The 18,699-nt window shown below is 38.4% G+C and overlaps 2 protein-coding genes across 9 annotated transcripts in view; both read right to left on the bottom strand.

The window, feature by feature from the left end:
* The window catches only part of incenp (inner centromere protein), a 13,376-nt gene extending 3,474 nt beyond the window's left edge, over positions 1-9,902 (bottom strand). Inside the window, exons 1-20 of one of the 6 annotated variants that reach the window (XM_015060313.1) lie at positions 9,572-9,901; positions 7,179-7,326; positions 6,973-7,080; positions 6,266-6,888; positions 6,115-6,160; positions 5,484-5,550; positions 5,264-5,399; positions 4,831-4,867; positions 4,562-4,646; positions 4,324-4,464; positions 3,425-3,442; positions 2,575-2,684; positions 2,370-2,490; positions 2,191-2,298; positions 1,759-1,916; positions 1,138-1,258; positions 889-978; positions 701-730; positions 448-507; positions 193-349 (exon numbers count right to left, since the gene is read on the bottom strand). In XM_015060313.1, the coding sequence (XP_014915799.1) occupies positions 193-349; positions 448-507; positions 701-730; positions 889-978; positions 1,138-1,258; positions 1,759-1,916; positions 2,191-2,298; positions 2,370-2,490; positions 2,575-2,684; positions 3,425-3,442; positions 4,324-4,464; positions 4,562-4,646; positions 4,831-4,867; positions 5,264-5,399; positions 5,484-5,550; positions 6,115-6,160; positions 6,266-6,888; positions 6,973-7,080; positions 7,179-7,318 (2,356 nt within the window). In that variant the 5' untranslated portion in view covers positions 7,319-7,326; positions 9,572-9,901. Of the gene's footprint in view, positions 1-192; positions 350-447; positions 508-700; positions 731-888; positions 979-1,137; positions 1,261-1,758; positions 1,917-2,190; positions 2,299-2,369; positions 2,491-2,574; positions 2,685-3,424; positions 3,443-4,323; positions 4,465-4,561; positions 4,647-4,830; positions 4,868-5,263; positions 5,400-5,483; positions 5,551-6,114; positions 6,161-6,265; positions 6,889-6,972; positions 7,081-7,178; positions 7,327-9,571 lie in introns of all 6 variants that reach the window. The other 5 variants (XM_015060314.1, XM_015060315.1, XM_015060318.1 and 2 more) reach the window with 5 other exon arrangements.
* Positions 9,903-10,433: 531 nt separating this feature from the next.
* On the bottom strand, positions 10,434-18,479 carry pgghg (protein-glucosylgalactosylhydroxylysine glucosidase). Of its 3 annotated transcripts, none has more exons than XM_015060319.1 (14): positions 18,308-18,479; positions 16,138-16,438; positions 15,853-16,063; positions 14,728-15,163; positions 14,526-14,645; positions 13,900-14,031; positions 13,716-13,827; positions 13,109-13,181; positions 12,447-12,583; positions 12,222-12,355; positions 11,322-11,417; positions 11,150-11,247; positions 10,847-11,070; positions 10,434-10,734 (listed from the first exon to the last, which is right to left on the bottom strand). In XM_015060319.1, exons 2-14 carry the CDS (start codon positions 16,379-16,381, stop codon positions 10,658-10,660), a joined length of 2,094 nt encoding a protein of 697 aa, XP_014915805.1. In that variant the 5' UTR covers positions 16,382-16,438; positions 18,308-18,479; the 3' UTR covers positions 10,434-10,657. The 3 variants fall into 3 exon arrangements, with proteins under 3 accessions (XP_014915805.1, XP_014915806.1, XP_014915807.1); XM_015060320.1 differs by having other exon boundaries at positions 16,138-16,440; positions 18,313-18,479; XM_015060321.1 differs by lacking the exon at positions 18,308-18,479 and adding an exon at positions 18,266-18,287.
* Between the last annotated feature and the right edge of the window lie 220 nt (positions 18,480-18,699).

The raw sequence follows: 18,699 nt of genomic DNA, 5'->3' as shown, positions 1-18,699 counted from the left end.
AAAAAAAAAAAAAAAAAAAAAAAAGTCAGTTTTGAAATGGCATATAACCATGTACAGAAGCACCACAATAACATTTCGAAACCCCGACACTGGTGGGGTTGCAAAAATCAACCGAAACCCCAGACAAAAATGGGGTTCTTGCTTTGAAATTTTTTACCCTGCAGTGTAAATACCCAAACTGGTTGTACACACCTCCGGCCCAGGCGGGAATGGGTTTTCTCGGGGCAGACTCATCGTCTGTTGAATCGTCGCTGTTCTGGTCCATTCCGTAATTCTGTGGATTCTTTGAAATAGTCAGCTTCTTATTTCCGCCGTTAGGAGTGATGGTGTACGACTGAGGTGACATTTCCTGCAGGGAGAAAGCAGAAAGCACACAATGAGGCTTGATGACGAAAAGTAGAAGTTAGGCTTTTAGAAAACGTGTGTCAAAAATGTTTAAAGAAATACCTGAATGTCCACAGTAACATTTAGACCACCCTTTCTGATAGGCGTTTTCATTGCAGAGTGCTGGGAGAAAGTAAGAAAAAAGATAAATAAAGACAACAGTAGGTCAGGAAAAAAAAAACATTACATGGAAGTTGGATGAAAACTGACAGCATAAACTGGGTTAAAAGATAAACAAAAAACATAGTCATGTTTTATTCTTAGCTTGCAATCAATGAATGAGTGAATGCAAGCTCTAAATCTGAGTGATGCTTACCTCAAGGTCAACTGTTTTATTCAGCAACTTCTTTAATACAATTGAGAGGAGAGAGAAAAATTTTGAGTTTGTAAGATCAGAAAATGACGAAATACGTAAATGCAAAAAACCATCTCAATTTAATGCTTTTGCATCACAAAACCATAATTTAGCAGGATTTTCCACCAGATTTTTGCCCGTCAGCTTACTTGTGCCTCAGCAGCAGCAGCTTCTCTCCGTTTCGCTTCTTCCCTCTCTTTTAGAGCTTTCTCTTTTGCAGCCAGCCTCTGCTGCTCCTCCTGAAATAATTGTCAGAAGTGTCAAATATTTCCAGTGCACAAAAAAGAAAGCATTTTTCCTAGTGTAGAAATTTGAATGCCGATAGTCCAGGCTTCACAATAAAATCATTTTTTGATTGGGCCTGAAAGCATAACGGCGCAGACAAAAACATTTCCTACCAGTTTCCTCTTGTCTTCCAATGCTTTCCTTCGCTCCTCCAGCTCTCTCTTTTCTTTTTCTCTGGCTGCTCTCTCTACCTCACGCTGTAAAGCAAGAGCCTTTTCTTTTTCTACCCGTTCTCTGCAAACACACATAAAAAAAGCAATTATTACAACCTGGTATCGCTATATGTGCAAGTTGACCCATTTGCCATTAAAAAAAGAAGGAGAAAAAAAATCAGGAAGTTAATTTGAACTTAAATTAAACGTGAATATTATTAAAAATGTCACTTCATCTTAACTGCTGTATTACATGGGCCAACTTTACTCTTAATTATACATGCATTTTAAAAACGAGCAATTTTGTTTGCAGGACATTTAGAATATCTTCCAGTTCCACTAAGAGTTCTTTACAAAATTAAAGTTTATTGGTTCTGAGAAGGTAAACCTGCATTATGTCGACAACATGAATGCATCACTTTAAAATGGCCTCTAATCATCATGCAGCAAAATTTGTTATTGTGACAGGCCTATCCCGGAGTGAAATTGAAATTTCATATCTTCTATTTTACCAATTACATACTTTAGTATTTTTTTTCCTGAACCAATACCAATAATTGCAGTCACTCATTCCCAACAGCCCTTTCAGCTGCAGCAGCAGCAGCAGCTGCAGCAGCTGCCTGCCGTTCCCGCTCCAGTTCTTGCTCCCTCTGGCGCTCCAGAGCTTTGCGAGCTTGCTGTTCCTCCTCCTCCGCTTTCTTTTTGGCTGCCAGCTCCTGCTGTCGTTTCTCCTCCTCCTCCTGAGTTTCAAGTGCAGGTGACATTTATCATTTTTGCATCCTCCAAAAATGTTGAAGGTGAATAATATTCAAATTTTGTCATGTGGATTAAATTGTCCATTTTATTTGACTATTGTGTGCATGTTTGCCAAAAATAAACGGTTTTTAAACATTTTGTATACAGTAAGCTTATAAACATTTCAGTCGGGTGATTAAAGAAAAACAAAAAAGGCTATATTTACAGGAGTAAATTAGCAAATTACAGGGATAAAACAAACAAAAAAAAACTTTTCACCTGCTGAATCTTTTTCTTTCGAGCTTCTTCTTCTAGCTTTTTCTTTTGCTCCAGCTCTTCTTGACGCTTTGCTGCCAGTTTCTTTTTAGCTTTCTCCTCAGCCTGACGCTGTGTAGACAAATAAAATGAGTATTAACGAATCTATGAGCAAATGAAGAGCCACCAAACCTTTTGCATACTTTATCATTCTTTTCATCAATTTGAGCCATCTTTTGTTCAATCTTCTTTTTCTTCTCTTCCTCCCTCAGCTCTTCCTTTACTTTTGCCTCAAACACTCTTTTTATCCTCTCTTCCCTTTTCCTGTTGAAAACAGATTTTCAGAGTCAGATTTAAATAAAAACAGCTTGCAAAAAAAGTAACTTTTTCCCCCCCAGTATGGTAAACCTCTTCAGCTCTTCCTGCTTTCTCTTCTTTTCTTCCTCCATTTTTCTCATTCTTTCTTCCTCTTGTTCCTGCTTCTTTCTAAGAGCCTCCAGCTTGTAACGTTCTTTGGTCTGAAAGAAGGAAAAAGATATATATATAGAAAACTGACTATGAGAAATATAAAGGCAAAGAGTTACAATTAGATGCAAGTTTTAAAGAGTTAATGATTTTATCGATAAACATTAAGATGACTGTGAGGAGGAAAAGAGAGAAACAAACAAAAAAAAAAAAAAAAACAAAAAAAAAACACAGTGAGTTAGAAACATGTGTTACATTTTGGACGCCCAAAACTTCAGAGCAACTAAGAGGAATGGTAAACAGGATTTTATTGTTCCCGTCGACTTCGTCGCCACCTGCTGGTACACAACAGTCACTAAAGCTGTTTTAAAAATTAGAATAAAACTATAATAACAAATTCAAAACACACACACACGCCCCAAAGACACCCACAGTGAACTGATCTGTGTGACAAAATACAGCTAATGTTTGGTAATAGTGAAATATTACTTTTTTTTTTCTTTTTTATAAATCAACCTAATGAAAAAAAAACAAACATCTATTTTCAGCTCCTTCCACACTTAAACAGCATTTCCATTTCACTGTTTGGAGTCTACTTTCATTTTCAGCACAAGGAATAAATTAGTTTCTTCATTTTTATCAAGTGTTCCCCAGAAATGACATTTGCAAGCATTTTTTAGAAGGCAACAGTGGGAAAGGATTTTTTTTTGTGCAAGTGAAGTTTGATCCTTCACACTACGGTTGTTAAGACACCACCAGATTCCTACAGACAGTGCTTTAGCATGACACTTACCACAATCCCCATGTTTATCTGAGGAAGAAACAAAAACATTTAAGCCAAAATTTTGCAGCTAAAGCAAACTGGCACAAATGTTAGTAGGATTTCAAGGTTGCTGTTCCCTTGTTTAGGAAACACACAGACTCCAACTTCAGTGATGAGATGCAATTAACTCATGGTGAAGAATCTGTTTGATTTCTTCTGACTGGACGAGATGGGATATCACCTCAGAGGCCAAGTTAAAGGGCAAGTCAAACTTATTAGTAAAAGACTTTTAACAGGACTGCCCAAATGTCAATCAGAACACTGCTGTTTGCGTTCTCACTAAAACGAATAAGACAGAACATCAGCCCGGTTCTGAAGTCCTTACACTGGCTTCATGTATCTCAGAGGACAGACTTTCAAATACTTTAGCTGGTTTAGAAATCACTGAAAGGATCAGCATGAAAATATAACAAAGATCTGTTATTGTATCAGCCTTACAGACCACTCAGGTCTTCCGGTTCTGGCCTGCTGTGGATCCACACAATCAGAACCAAACGTGAAGAATCAGCATTCAGCTTACTATACATCACAAATCCGGGGAAAAAAAAAATTCCAGAAAACAGAAAAGTTTTTTTAAAATGAGGCTAATATCCACTTGCTAACAGTTACCTTTGGTTGATAAATGGATCGTTAATTTTAGTCTGTTTTGCAAACCCGTATTCCTTTCCTTTATAACAATGTTTGCAGTTTTTGTCATGTAAAGTTATTTGAATTACCCTGTTGCTGTAATGTAATAAGTGAATTAGCCTTGGAGGACATGTAAAGTTTTACCGGTTCTTTATACAACCAGAAATCACAACAGTGGCGAAACATTTCAGTAGCAACAGTCGGTGTGTTAATCTGGCACCGTCAGTGAGACGGAAACTTACTTTAGGATCAACTTTCAGAGGAGTGGTCTGCTTGATGAAGGATTTTATCACGGCGGTTCGGCCAATGGAGCTAGGGGTCATCATCAGCATCTGATTCTTATTCACGGTGTGAAGAAAAGATCTCATGTTCGGCTTGATGGTCTATATATTGGAGAGAAGACAATGTTCCATGCATTACTTCAATTATAAACCCACTTAACAGTTTAAAAACCACACCAATAAGATTGTTGCGTCATACACTTTGGCTTTTCTTTGGTGGAGAGAAGCGCTTCGAGGGGCTGTCCTCAGTATCTGGGGCCTTTCGTTTTGAGCTGAGCCTCGAGCTAAAGGAAGGAAAACAAAAATGCTAAGTCAATTTGCAAATATATGCATAACATGTTATATACAGCACTGACATGTCTTAAGTATTGCTAACATGACACTACTCTTATTTCTTTGCCATTTGGGACAATACCCAAGTCCAAGTGTTAAAACGCCACATCACACTAAAACTGAACACACTCACACCTTCGAGTTGCCTGGCTTTGTTTCCCAGCAGCAGTCACTGAAAGAAAAAAAAAAAAATTGCAATCAATTTAATACCATCCAAAAAGCTGCGTGTTTTTGCCTCAAAAACACAAAATCCTAATCCTTAAGTATTTTTGGTCTAGTTTCTAGTGCAACTATCTCATTACACCCAAGGTACAAATAATGCACAAGTGACTTTTCAACAAGATATAGGAGATTGTTTTAAGTCAACAATTCTTTACTGAGTGACAAAAGCACTAGTCACAGAAGCAGATTATTTAAAGTTTTTTGTAAGTTAGTTTTGTCTTATTCAATTTGAAGATACTTGCACTAGAAAGGAGACAAAAATATTTTAAGAATTTGTGTGGGGTGGGGATTGCAGTGAAAATCATAATCAACAGATTAAAAACAAAAATATGACAGGATGTCATACCTGACTTTTTGGCAGGAGTGCTCATTTTAACCAGAGAGCAAAACAGCGGAGGGGGAGCCAGTTTGGGAGAATTGGCAGCTACAGAGCGAGTCACGCGCTCAACAGCAGGCACAGGGACGTCGCGACTCCTTTCAGACTTGTTTGATGGAAAGAGAGAAAGAAATTACATAGAAGACACCTCAAAGGATTAAGTTAAACACAATAAACAAAGAAAAGCTACCTCTGATGCTTCACTTGCTTTTTCCGGCAAGTCATCAACGGCGTCTTCAGTTTCTGCTTCTGTTTTGCTGTGAAAGGGAATAAAATAGTAAATAAGATTCATGAATTCAATTCCAGCATCTGGTGGAAGAGGGTAGATTATAAAAAGACAAGTAAAGCCATGGTTCTATTGAACCACTGGTGGTACTTCAGGAATCTTTACAAAGCATAGAAAATGTAACATTTTAACTATTCATGAGGTAAATATGGTGTGAATAAACTTATATGCTCCAAATCAAATGTGTTGAATTAATTAGTACTAGGACTTTCCACCATTTGCAGTTTATAAACACAACATGCAATATGCACATGAAAATATAAAGCAGCTTTCATTAGCAGTCACGTATCTAGCATCCCAACAAACAAAGCTCAGTCAAAATGTAATTTTTCAGTAAAGTCAATTTGTGCACATTTTTGTGATTAATGCAATTTCTGAGAAACATCAGCTCAGATTTTAAAACAGAACTGTGAACCCCCATTTTTTTTTAAACCTTAAAGCCATTTCCGTTCCTACAACTGTAAATGCACAAAAGAACGTAAATTTCCCCAAAAGAAAAATTGATATTAAATACAAAGAAAGTGGTTTTACTCACTCTTCCTCATTATCCTCCTCTGCAGTGTCCATGGAGGAGTTTGCTCCTACACACACACACACACACAAAAAAAAAAAAAATCCAAGATGAGAAAGAAGTTTAATCAAAGTGAGGAAGACGATGTCTGCATTTGGGAGATGAAATAACTCACCACCAGTGTTGCTGCTGCTGCTTGTAGAGGTGCCCATTCGAGTAGACTTCCTCTTGAGCATAGAGCGGCGTGAAGCCCGGCGAACAGATTCTTGTGTCATACTGTGCCGAAGACCAGCCAGTGAGTGGCGCAGTTTGAGGGTGCAGCGTGCAGAGCTCCGCTTTGACCGCCGATCAGCTGCAGCTATTGCTATCTTTGTAGCCGTGCGACCCGGAGACGCCTCTAGCTTACTGGCAAGTTCAGCAGACAAGCGGTCCTCTGCTGAGATGTTGACGACCAGCTCTGGTAAAAGACTCTGAGGAGGAGACTGAGAAGTGCCGCTTCCGTCGTCAGATTTGATTTCTGCATCATTTACTTTCTGAACTTTGTCCACTTCGTCCTCTTCCTTAACCAGCTCTGGCTTCTTGTTCTGCACCTCTTCCTGCTTGCTGCCGTCACTCTCTGACAAGCTCTCGTCTGCATCTTCAGGCTTCGTCTGTTTGTTTTTACGAGTTGCACGTTTTGGTTTTGGAGGGTTACTAGCCTTGGAGGTTGAGACCTCAGAGATCGCTTCTTCTTCGAGAATCAAGTTCAAGGGTTTAACAGATGATCCTCGAAGATTGCTACGCTTTCCCTTTGAGAACCTGCATCACAGACACAAAAGGTTGACACAGGCACAACATGATTTCAGGTCATTCCCCTTCCTAAAAGGAAATGATCAAACAAACCTCCTTGCTTGACCTTCCTCTTGGCGCCCTGCAGACACCCGCCTCCTGCGGCTGTTCTTTTTCTGTGAAGGCGTTTTCGGCATCAGTTCTGGTTCAGCATTAAAGTCTCTGAAAACGAATAACAGAGAGAGATGCATCAAAAAAAAAAAAAAAAAGTCTGGTAAGAATCCATTTAGCAGACCTTCACTGCATTAAGGCAAGCCTACCTAGAGAACATGCGATTTGCTTCCTGTTGTATCTCTTCCAGCCAAACCATGTGGACATTTTCGATCTCACTGACGAATTCCTGCGTCTTTCCCACAAACATCTCCGTGAGGGAGCGCACCGACGGCAGCACGGAGTTCATGGCGGCAGCTAAAGGGAGAAGATCAAGTGACCGGATTACATACGCTTTCACAGAATGTAAGCTTAGGCCTGCCGCAATAAACAATAAATCAATTAATCACATGATGAATGAAAATGCTCGGCCTCATTTTAATTTAATCGGCATTTCTTCATGCCTTTTTCTCTTTCCAATGATGATACTGGATGAAAAACAGCTCAACTCCACTGACCCATCTCTTCCCCATTTCCTTAGCATAAAGGAGGAGTGAACTATTGGATCAGGTAGTCAGATATGCCCATCTTCTCTACGTAAATCTAATGATTATTGAAGGGCAATATAGTATACAGGCTTCATAATCTGCACTCGTTTGGTTGAATGTAGTTTTTATTTTCACTTTGGTTTTTATGTTGTGTTATGTTGTGGATTTTTAGTTAACGGAGACTGAGACTCCATTTCATTTTGTTTACCTGTTCTAGTGTTAAATGTTCTTTTGAAAATAAAGTGCATTTATGTTTGGTAGGACATGCTTGCATTATTATGTCATTACCATTACATCAGTTTAAAATGGCCTTCAAACAATATTATCGTTTACCGCAATAATTTGAGACAATTAATCGCTCAGCAAAATTTGTTATTGTGACAGGCCTGTGAGAGCTTTGTTACTTTTTGAGAAGTGAGAATCTTGGAATGTAAGGAAATTCTCTATAATCAAATACTAGCTATCCAGGCGAGTGTCTTACCAAACAGTGTGCTGCAAGTACTGAAAGTTGGTTTATTGTACATCTCAGTTAAAAACTGGATTGTTGATTCTATTCAATGCTAAATTTAATTTACTTCCAGAAATTATTTAGATCATCTGATGAGCTGCAGCATGTTGAGAAAACGGCTTCATTTTTTTTGTTTTCACTACATGTGTTTGGACAATTTATCTCATTCCCAAACTAATAAATCACTTGTCCTGTTGTGTGTCTTGGCATACATTAATTGGAGTTTATCATCAAAACTGCAACATGTCCAATGTGTTGTGTTTTTTTTTTTAACAGTAGATTTTAAACAGCATATGATTGCCAATTTCCACAGCAATTCTACTTTTTAATAAAATGCATTGTCATGTGGTACTTTCATTTATGTTTTGGGTTATTTGATGGTTGCTGTGAAATACCTTTCAAAAACACTTTTCACATTGCAATATGCTGTTTTTGCAGCAACCATAAGTACCTATGCTACAATTTTTATATGTATATTTTTATACAGAAAAACTGCAACAGCGTTATCTTTTGGGAGACATGACATTTCAATCAGGAACAAACTTTGTTGAATTAAAGTAACTAAATCTAAAGTGAAGTGAGAGTATGCTTGGATTTAACTGTGTTTCTCTAAAAAATGCAAAAGAGAAAAAATACTTTCAGACTGAAGAGTAAAAAGATATTGTAAATTCCTTTCTCCATTAACAAATAAAAATGTTCAAGCTCCTTAAACCCTGAAGTAAAACAATACCTTTCAATTAGTGCTGAACTATTTTTTCATCTCCATTTTGTTCCTTTGCTTACTGTTCTGCCTTAGATACTGTATTTAAATAGCATATATCTAATAATATTGCTATACTTTATATACTGCTTTGTTACGCTATACTATGTACATTTGCACTTTTGTAGATGCTACAATGACAAAACCTCTCTAAATGAGTGACAACAGTGATCATGAAACTTAAATGTTGCAAAAGTGGCATTGTACCTTACGTCCAAAAATAAACATTTTAACTAAACACTGATGTTCACTTAATATTTTTTCACGATGGTCTATAAATAAGAGATTTATGTTTATAGTTATTAAACTTTATATTTTAAAACGTCCAAACAAGTTATGCAAAATTCCGGAAGCGACTATGCACAAAAATAACCTGGACCTGCTGTGGCGTCAATTCACAGAGTATGTTCGGCGACAACAATAATTGTAATTTTCTGCACTTCCACCTATAATAACGCGTAGATAGCATCAATACATTTGAAACACTTAGAAAAAAATGACGTGGGTAAAGTTAACAATAGCAACTACTGGTTTCTAAGTGCAGCATGCTAGCTTTGGGGTGGGGAGATTTGTAGGAAAATCATAGCTAAAACTACAAACACATGCAATTTAACTGAGAAAAGATACAGACTTTAATGTGTAAGTAACGCTAGCTTTAACGTTTGAATGTCTTCCTACTCCAAAAACCACCAACGTTAAAATGTTAGCACGTAACGTTTACAAAAATCGACAAGCATAAAGATTTACCTTTAGTATCCGTATTTCTTTGAAACGTCACTGAAGACCGTTGGTCTGTTATTTATAGTAAAAAAAAAATCAAACCCCTAAATCAATTGCATATCTGCACTAAACAAAAACGAACTAATAATAATCCCTATTTTTGCGTGTAAATATTTCGGCTCTAGAAGTGAGGGAAAACAACAGCTATTCTCCCAATAACCCGCTGAAACCGTTTTTAACTTGTTCAAACCACGGCACGGCAACCAATCACAGAGCAGAACATCTTTTTCGAGTGGGTCGATGTTTACACCGTGACATCCAGGATGAGCGGAGTTAACCTTGCAAATAGCAAGCAGCGAAGTATGCGGGGAGTGGCAGCTGCGGGGTCTGAAGGAATATAATATAAACATTGCGGAACCTTAGGGCGGGGTTACGGTTTACGAGACAGATTTAAATCAACCAATGACTGGTTAGAATTTTTCGTGTGCCTCTTACGACACTTTTGCTCATGTTTATGGCACAGTGATAAAGTTGTTGTTTTCTCTAATACATTAACCTTGTGAACAATCCAAAAGACTTTTTCCAGTTCTTTCTTCTCTTTGTCTTATGTGCTTCTGTCACTCGATGACAGTATAAGGCTGAATCCACCAGCTGATCCACTTCATTCTTGTGCCTCTTGTGAGTTATCAATATAAATATACAAAACAAAAGAGGCATGTTTTTTTCTTTTCAGTTCACGTTCAAAAATCTATTTTGGCGAAATACTGCTGTGGAAATCCATATTTAATTACCCAGCTGGGATTTTTTTAATCCTCAGTGTATCTCTGTTCATGAATATTACAAAAAACTATCTTTAAACATAGGTGTAATTGAAGAAACAACATTAAAATCTGTTTCCATGTTTATTTTTAATTAAACATGACATTTGCAAGATCATTTGTGACAAAGGAAAAAAAAAGGTCCAAAATAGGGTCTTTTATTGTTCCTTTATAATATTACCAATAATTTTATGTTTATTGTTGAAAATTTCAACACATAAAACATATCACAGATATAACAACTGCATATTTGTCTGTGAATAAAATGATGAGGAGGAGTGACAAGGCTCGTGTTTCAAAGCGGCCAGCAGGAAGTCGGGGGATCCATTTTACATATACAGCCTGCTTCTCGAGGAAAAGTGACTGGCTGTCCTGAAATGACAGAATGTGTAGTATTCAAAGACAAAGACATTTTATGTTTCTAACTTCAATGATTGTTTAATGAGACACAAACTGTAGCTGCATGTCAATGCTTGTGTGGTACCTGGCTTTAGAGGGATTTTAGCTCCTGATGCCTTCAGGACAACTTGCAGCTTATGAGGATTAGTGTTTCCAGCTCTGCCAGTCTGTTCTCTGAGTATGACGCAGACATCATCTTTCCTGAGCAGCCAGTCCATCTGATTGCCCAGGTAGTTGATGCCTCGGACACACAGTTCACAGATCTCATCCGGAAGCAGCGGGGCGAAGGCCAAGCATTCTTTCTGAACTCTAAAAAACAGTGAAGCCTTTCAATCACCGTCAGTAGACATGTGATCTTCTGAGCATACTGGAGGGATAAATAACTGACCTGAAACCCGTGTACCCAAACAGCACAGCCTGCAGGAATCCTCCCATACCTGTGAGGAAATTTACCGCTCCAGAGCCATCTGATGATTCACTCCATACCTGTGAAGAGAAGTGATGAAGAATTCACTGAATCACTGTTGGTTTAACGGGGGCGTGTGAGTCCCTCTGCGTACCTGAAATGGCCCCTGGATGTTCTTGAAGCACTTTTCAAGCAAGCGTTGAGCTTTCTCAGCTTCGCCCAGCTCCAGCCAGCCTATTGCAAACATACCCTGCAGATGGAAAGGAAAATTCATTTGTTCAAAACTTAGAATGCTACGTTGTGCACGTATTTTTCAACATTTACAACCACAAACTTTAAAGCATTTTATATTGAATGCCAAGATAAAGTAACGCATATTTTCTAAGTGGAAAGAAAACGATATACAAATTTTAAAAGTTTTTACAAACATAATAACCAACACCCCAAACCAATATAACTGTTTGGGCATATGTGATCATTGGTTTTGCACATCCAGACACAGAATTTCCCAGCTGAATTTAGGTCAAAGCTTTAACTAGAACATCAAATATGTTCGTATATATCCCATTTCATTACAGCTCTGGTTGTGTGTTTAGGATCATTGATATGCTTCAAGGAGAACCTCCACCACAGTCTCATGTTTTTTCAGGATTATCCTACATTCACCTCCATCCCTTGTTTCCCCCTGACCTGTCTGTTCCTTTGTTTTCACTATCTTATATCTTTGACAAGAGAGTCTCTTTAACACAGAGTTAAATACTAGCAAAAGGACTTTTGAAGGTAACTAGTTGAAGATGATTTTATTTATGGGCTGAATACAAATGGACATTACATCTTTCAGATTTTTACATTTAAAAAATCTGAAGAGATGTAACAAAAACATCAATCATTTTTCTGTTGGTCTACCATGTTTAATCCCAATAAAATACCTTGAAGTTTATGGTTGGAAGGTGCCAAAATAAAAAGTTCAAAAGGTATGAATACCTTTCCAAAACACTGTTCATATTTGTAAAGGAGTTTGTAAAATGTCCTGAACGTATACAGCCTAACTCACCCACGTCATGGCCGGTCCGTTTGGGTCTGTGACCGGCTCGTAGGCTTCCAGGTCATTCCTCCTAACCTCCGGAGGCATTGGCAGGCCGAGGGGATACCCCAGCATCACTGTGTCCGCCTGTTTCACCGGTTGACCTGCGTGTGACAAACAGCAGAAGGTTTGGATGTTTTCTGAATTCTGGATTCTTTTTTCCTGGTTTGGTGTGAGAGAGGCACAAACTTCAACCTTTACTGTAGCCATCATACTCAGGATGGTACTGCAACTCTTGGTCAAAAGGTATTTCGATGCGCTCGGCCACTTCCTGCCACTCTTTTGGAGCTGAGTGTTGGAGAAAATCAGCCAACTCGACAGCAAACTGCAGACTAAGAGAGGAGAAACTACTTTTTCGAATAATATTCATGACCTAATCTGTAACGTAAAGCAATATTCTTTGACTGTCCTGGTAAACATGTGAAAAGAAACCCCATTTTGCTACAGAAGCATAATCAGTAGAAATAACTTTTCTTGTCAGAAATTTTCAGTTATGAAGACAAACACACATTTGCCTGATTTTTCTGTCCCGTTTTGATCCGTTGACTCATTTGTCACTTCATATTTATACCCAGTGAAACAGCAAATCATGGATTACTAAAACGGTTCTGATCAAAACAAAGCTTAAATGACAAAAAAGGTTTCAGCTACACTTCATTTTGAAGCTTTTACAGGGAAGTCAATCACTGAGGGAATTTTGAATACAACTAATATTTCTTATTTTTTTCCCCCCATTTATTATACGTATATTTTTTAATGTTCAGATTTGAGACAAAGCTTTCTGCAGGCTTTTACCAGGGTGCCAATGAATGCAGGCGGTGCCGTCTCTTATAATGTCTAAACTCTAACACAAATACCTGAGTTTGGCCACTGTGTTGGTGTACACCGAGTTGTTGACGTTGTAGTAATATTCATCTGGTGGCATAACACCTACATGCAAAAAAAGAGAAGAATTTTGCAAGTATTCATTAAATGTATTATAAATATAACAATTAATTTATGCGAAGCACATTAAAATGTGATGACCATATATTTCTATAACATGTTTAGTTGAATCTTTTAATGCATGCAAAATGGGTTTTTCAGTTGCAATTTTTTCAAGTTACGAAACCTTCTACAAAAATTTAAAAAAAGGCATCCAAAGGGCCAGAAAAATTCAAAGTAATTTCATTTAGTTACTTAATTAAGTAATTAATTTAAATTCTTGTAATTTAAATGAATCATGATGGGTAGCAGTGAACAGGTTTCTGCATTGGATTTTAGTCCAATGTATTTAGGTTATCATTCAAGTAGATGTGCACATTCACAAATTCTTCACCATTAAAGTAATTGGATGATGTGACTGAACCTGAGTTCTGATTCTTTTAAAGCAATGTTATGCCAAATAATAATTCAAACACAAAATCGCCAGGGCTTCTGTAGTTTGGACCTCTTAAATGCAGCAGGTAGCTTCTTTATTCTTACCCAACAGGTGATATTTCTGGTCGTCAGGGTTCCACTTTACCCTGGAAACCCAGTAATCAGCCACCCCAAAAATCACCTCTCTTCCCTTTCCCTCCGTGAACACGGACAGATCCTGCAACAAGCAGCTCAGTCAACTTCTCAGAGGCAGAACACGTGATGGGAAGTAGGGGTAAGTGGTCGTTACCTCAGTGAGGTAGAGATAGTGCTGGAAGGCCAGCGTGACATCTCCGTTGATGTGAATCTCTTGTTGCCCATAAATGTCATCCGGACACACCTCTCTCCCTGACACAGCACTCTCCCATGGGAACTTCAGTCCCTGGAAGATAGCATCTGCGCTTTAGAAGACTCAGACAATGTTGTTGTTTTTCGCTGTTGAAACTTGGAACCTGAGCTGCATTCAGCAGGATTCCTTTGCCTGGAAAAGCTTTGATTTCAGCGTTTTCCTTGTCTGAACTTGTCTGAACATGAAAAAGAAAATGAGTCTGACTTTATTCCAACCTGGTTGTCTAAATATTGTGTCTTTCCTCACCCTCTAATTTTCATTTTTCCAAAACTTGTCCTTCCTTCTCTACTTCTTCTTCCTTCCCTACTGCTCTTCCTTCCTTCCTCCCTCACTTCCTTTCCCATTTCTCACTCCATCGTTCTCCATGTTAGCTAAGTAAATAATAAAAATGTCTCATTGGTTGTATTTTATTTTGTACGTTTTAGGTTAGATTTTAAGCAGGGTTTCCCCCAGTATATTATAAGCCTGGTGGGCCGCCAGGCTTTACTTGTGCCCCCACCAGGCTTAGCATTGCCTAATTAATGTACCTTGTAGCCTTGCTTCTGGGCGTTGTCTTTGGCACCGTCTATCGTCCCAACTCTGTACTCCAGCACGGATCGGGCGAGCTTCGGGTAGAACAGCGCTATCCCTGGATACATCCAAACATCCTGTCAGAAAAAAAGAGGTACACTGTGTGATATGGACAGCATAGCAAATAAACGAGCTGCAATCAACTTTCTGGAGCTTCACCTGATCCCAAAAAACATGACCCCAGTAATCCTGGCCGTCCCCGCCGTTAGAGAGCCCACCTGGACTCAACCCCCCGAAATAACTGGAGGTGTCATGGATGGACGGGAAGGCGCTCAGGAGGTAGAACATGCAGCCAACAACAGCTTTGCTGAGGGTCTCAGATCCCGTGACCTCGACCTTGCTCTGCAGCCACAACTCCTTCCAGGCCTTCTCGTGAGACGGTCGCAGGTTTCCAGTCTCCATCAGGTTCAGGCCCTCGTCGTAGCTGGACTTGGCAGCTTCCAAGCTGTTGGCCACGACCAGGATGAATCCCCAGCGAGCTTTTGTTTGCTCCGGTGGCAGTGACACAGTGGAAGGCACAGGGGTCCAGATTAGGTGGACTGTGGGACAGGAACCGCCTGGAAATTCAGCTTTCGCCGTTTGTCCTTCAATATGCCTGGAGGGACAGTATGAACCGTAACATTTCTAAAACAACTTGAAAGTTTTCCTGTGATGAGCTGGTGTAACAAGAGGTCGGTAGATTTTACTACTTCAACATATTTTTACTCAAGTAAGAGTAAAATGTAAGGCGTCCAAGATATTATTTAAAAGTAAAAAATGTATTTGGTAAAAAGGTCTACTCAATTACTGAGTAACTGGTCAAAACGTCAATCATTTAATACTTACATTGACATCATCAGATGACCAAAATGTAAAATTATGTAGAAATTTTGGTGTTTTAAAGACCAAAATGAAAAGAGTTCATATAAATGATACAATAAAACGACAAAATCAGGCAAAAATATTTTCCAAATTAATTTATTTCAATATAAAACTTTAGAAACTTTAACAAAACATTGCAAGTGTGTGTCTGAGTCCAGCAATATTTTGATTAAAACAAGCTTGTTCTTCATTCATTGAAGTTACTCACAGTGAAGAGAAATATCCAGAAATTTTACTTAAGTAACAGTAGTAACATTTCATAGTAAAATGACTCAAGTAAAAGTAATTTAAAAATACTCCTAAAGCTACATATTTTTGAAAAAATTCTTCAAGTAAATGCAACTGAGTAAATTTAATAAATAATGTTAAGTTCATACAAACAACAGCCACTGCTACAGAGTAAAAACATGCTGAAAGCCTCACCTTCCACCTTTGTAGTCGGGAGAAGACTCAAACTGGATGTCTTTGCTGTGAGGGTCGAATGAAGTGACCAGATTAACCACAACTGGCTCCTCTGAGGTCACCCGGCGCTCCAACAGAACCTCCATCACCAGGATGTTGGCGTAAAAACGGTGACAGTATAGAGACTGCGAGGCAGTCACACTGGCTGAGCTCAGAGTGTGGGAGAAAATACCTGAAGATAGGAGGAAAACATAAAAAAAAAAAAAAAAAGAAACAAACAGCATCACTCACTCCCGTAGAGGCTACCTGTGTGGGCGTCCAGGGTGTAGTTGTGCTGGGCAGGTTCTTCTGTCTCAATCTTCGCAGCCAGAGGGCAGGGGATGTCAGCTCTGTGGCAATCTCCAGCCTCCCCGTTGTAAACACCACCCATGTGCATGATGCTGTCGAACACCTTCCAGCCCAGGAGCCCATTTGCAAGAGGAGGGAGGAAACGGGGGTCGTTGGGAAGAGCGTCGGTGGTGAAGACGTAAGGGTCCGAGTCACAAGACATGCTGTGAAGATCAGCTTCTCACAGTCACTTAACGAAAGCGACGCAGAATGATTTTATCTAAAGAAACCACAGTTAAAGTCATTATGACTGACATGTGTGCAGTTAGGTTGAAAAGTATTTTCCAACTTGCAGGTTTTACATACAGTATTGTAAATAGTTCAGCTCTTTTCAGTGTTTAATGCACATCATGTACAGTTTTGGAAAAGTCATTCGACTCAGCTGCACATCCATTGGATTGCAAGTCCGATATTTTTCTTCGTAATAACTGCACAGTGTAATGTGATTATTACTATTATTGCTGTCTTTTTTTTATTTTTTCCAACAGTTTTAAGAACGTTTATTGTGTGAACCTGAATTTAATCTTTGTGGGACAATAAAGGCTGTTTCTGTTTTAATTTGTTTATTCATTTTTTGTTGTACCTAAATGTTTAAGAACAAACAAATTTTAACAAAATGCAAACAAATTCAAAACACTGCTTTCAAATGATGACTTCACTTATAAACGGGGAAAACTAAAACGAAACCAGGCTAGATGTGAAAGATTAACTGTCACATAGACCGGATAAATGGTTGAGCATTCGTTTTTGAGATAATTAACAATAAGTTACTGTCGGGGGAAAAGATGGGACACTCTTTGACACAAATTGTTTTAATTTATTTACCCTGGAGGTCAGACCACAGTATCCGACTTTGACTTTAATTTATTTATCTTTTCAGCCAGTCAGAAGTGGTTTTGCTGGTGTGCTCAGGTGACTTTGAGCTAAAGGTCACAAATTGATCACCAGACATTCTTCTTTTGTGGTGTCAAACCATCTAATCTCTACCACCATGCTTGATAATCAGTATTTTTTTTAATCTCAAATTCTAGATTGTTTTACACTAAATGCACACTATTTAAAGGTTCCACTTTTGTCTTCTTTGTCCACAGATTATTTTCCTCAAGGGACTTGAGGATCATCAAGACATGAATAACATTTTCCTGCTGCTGCACATAAATGTACATGTGGTCCATCGTCCTTTATTATTTCCTTAAAACATTTATACTTTGTATGCTGTGGGGATTTAAAAACTTTGAAAACCTAAGTCAATAAAGTTGATCTGGGTATTTTATGAGGGGGGAAAAAACCTTGAGTTGTTTTTGGCCTAGATTGAATTGAGATGATTTTTTTTTTGTAAATCGCCTTTAGACAATGTTTGTTGTGAATTGGCGTCACATAAATGCACTGAATTGAATTGACCTCTGCGATTGGATGTCAATTTTGTGTGTCTATGTTTTTTTTATGTTGAATCACAAACACTGATCCTGAGCCTGCAGAGCTTAAAATGTTGTTCTAGCTTCTTCTGGGAATCCTGGGAATGTTCATCACTGATCCATGTTGTCTTCACACTGTAGTTTACTGGAATCCCAAAACCTTAGAAAATATGTTTTAAACTTTTCTAAACTGATTTATGCCAATTACATTTTTTCATCATCTTACCTAAATGAATTAAATAAGAATTTAATAACTGCTTTTTGTATATCTTAGCTTTTTTGTATGATTATCTTTGCCTACATTTTGTTAGATGTTCTGAAATGTTCAAGTATTTATTTGCTTCAAGCTCGTAAAGCAAGAAGACACCAGATCAATCAGAGGACGTGAACTTTGACCCTTTCAATATCAAAAGATGACCAGATGTAAACGTCAGTCATGTGCTTTCATGAATTGCATAGAATGAGATGCAGACTAAGCAATAAGCAAAAGCAGAAAAAGGTTAAAGAGTATCTGTAAATTAGCTTGAAGACATTCTTCACAGCTCAGTGATCTAGCTATTCTAAACAGAGTACATCAGCAAAGTTGCATTGTTTCATTTTCACATAAACAGGAAGAAGGATCTGTTTCTTACACAAAGAGGAATGCAGATTTTTTTAAAAAAAGGCAAAACAACCTGAAGAAGTTCCCGAACCGTCTATTCTTTACATGATGAGTTGCAGGATGCTTCCTGTGTGCTCTGATTTCTCTCAGCTTTTACAGACACAAAGAAAAGCAGTGCAGAGATGTTCATAAAGTGGATCCAAGTTTGTTTTATGTCTGCAGAAAGAGGAGGCCCCTCTTCTGTTTTTGTGCTGCAGGGAAAATCTGGACATAGTTTTGGTCTACTGAAAAACCTGGCATGGACTTAACATGGAGGATGAATATCAGTCCCAACCAGGTCCGGCTGTGCAGCAGGGACTCAAAAGTGTACATAGATTTTATTCAAATGTCCTCCTTTCATGGCTTCTCTGGACTCCAACTGTGTCGTGAGCTTAAAAGGCTGCTTTCTGTGTGTGTGTGTGTGTG

The sequence above is a fragment of the Poecilia latipinna genome, unplaced genomic scaffold, assembly GCF_001443285.1.
Source record: "Poecilia latipinna isolate Pla-1442-1.1 unplaced genomic scaffold, P_latipinna-1.0 Scaffold1699, whole genome shotgun sequence".
NCBI classification, from domain to species: Eukaryota; Metazoa; Chordata; class Actinopteri; order Cyprinodontiformes; family Poeciliidae; genus Poecilia; species Poecilia latipinna.
This window is presented reverse-complemented; position numbering and strand designations above follow the sequence as displayed.

Bases quoted from the DNA above. Each gene is read 5' to 3' on its own strand.
- pgghg (XM_015060319.1), bottom strand. From the start codon at position 16,381: ATGTCTTGTGACTCGGACCCTTACGTCTTCACCACCGACGCTCTTCCC. The intron at 11,418-12,221 runs GTGAGTTAGGCT...TTCCATCTGCAG, and splicing joins ACGGACCGGCCATGACGTGG to GGTATGTTTGCAATAGGCTG. The intron at 11,248-11,321 runs GTACGCAGAGGG...TTCTCTTCACAG, and splicing joins ACATCCAGGGGCCATTTCAG to GTATGGAGTGAATCATCAGA.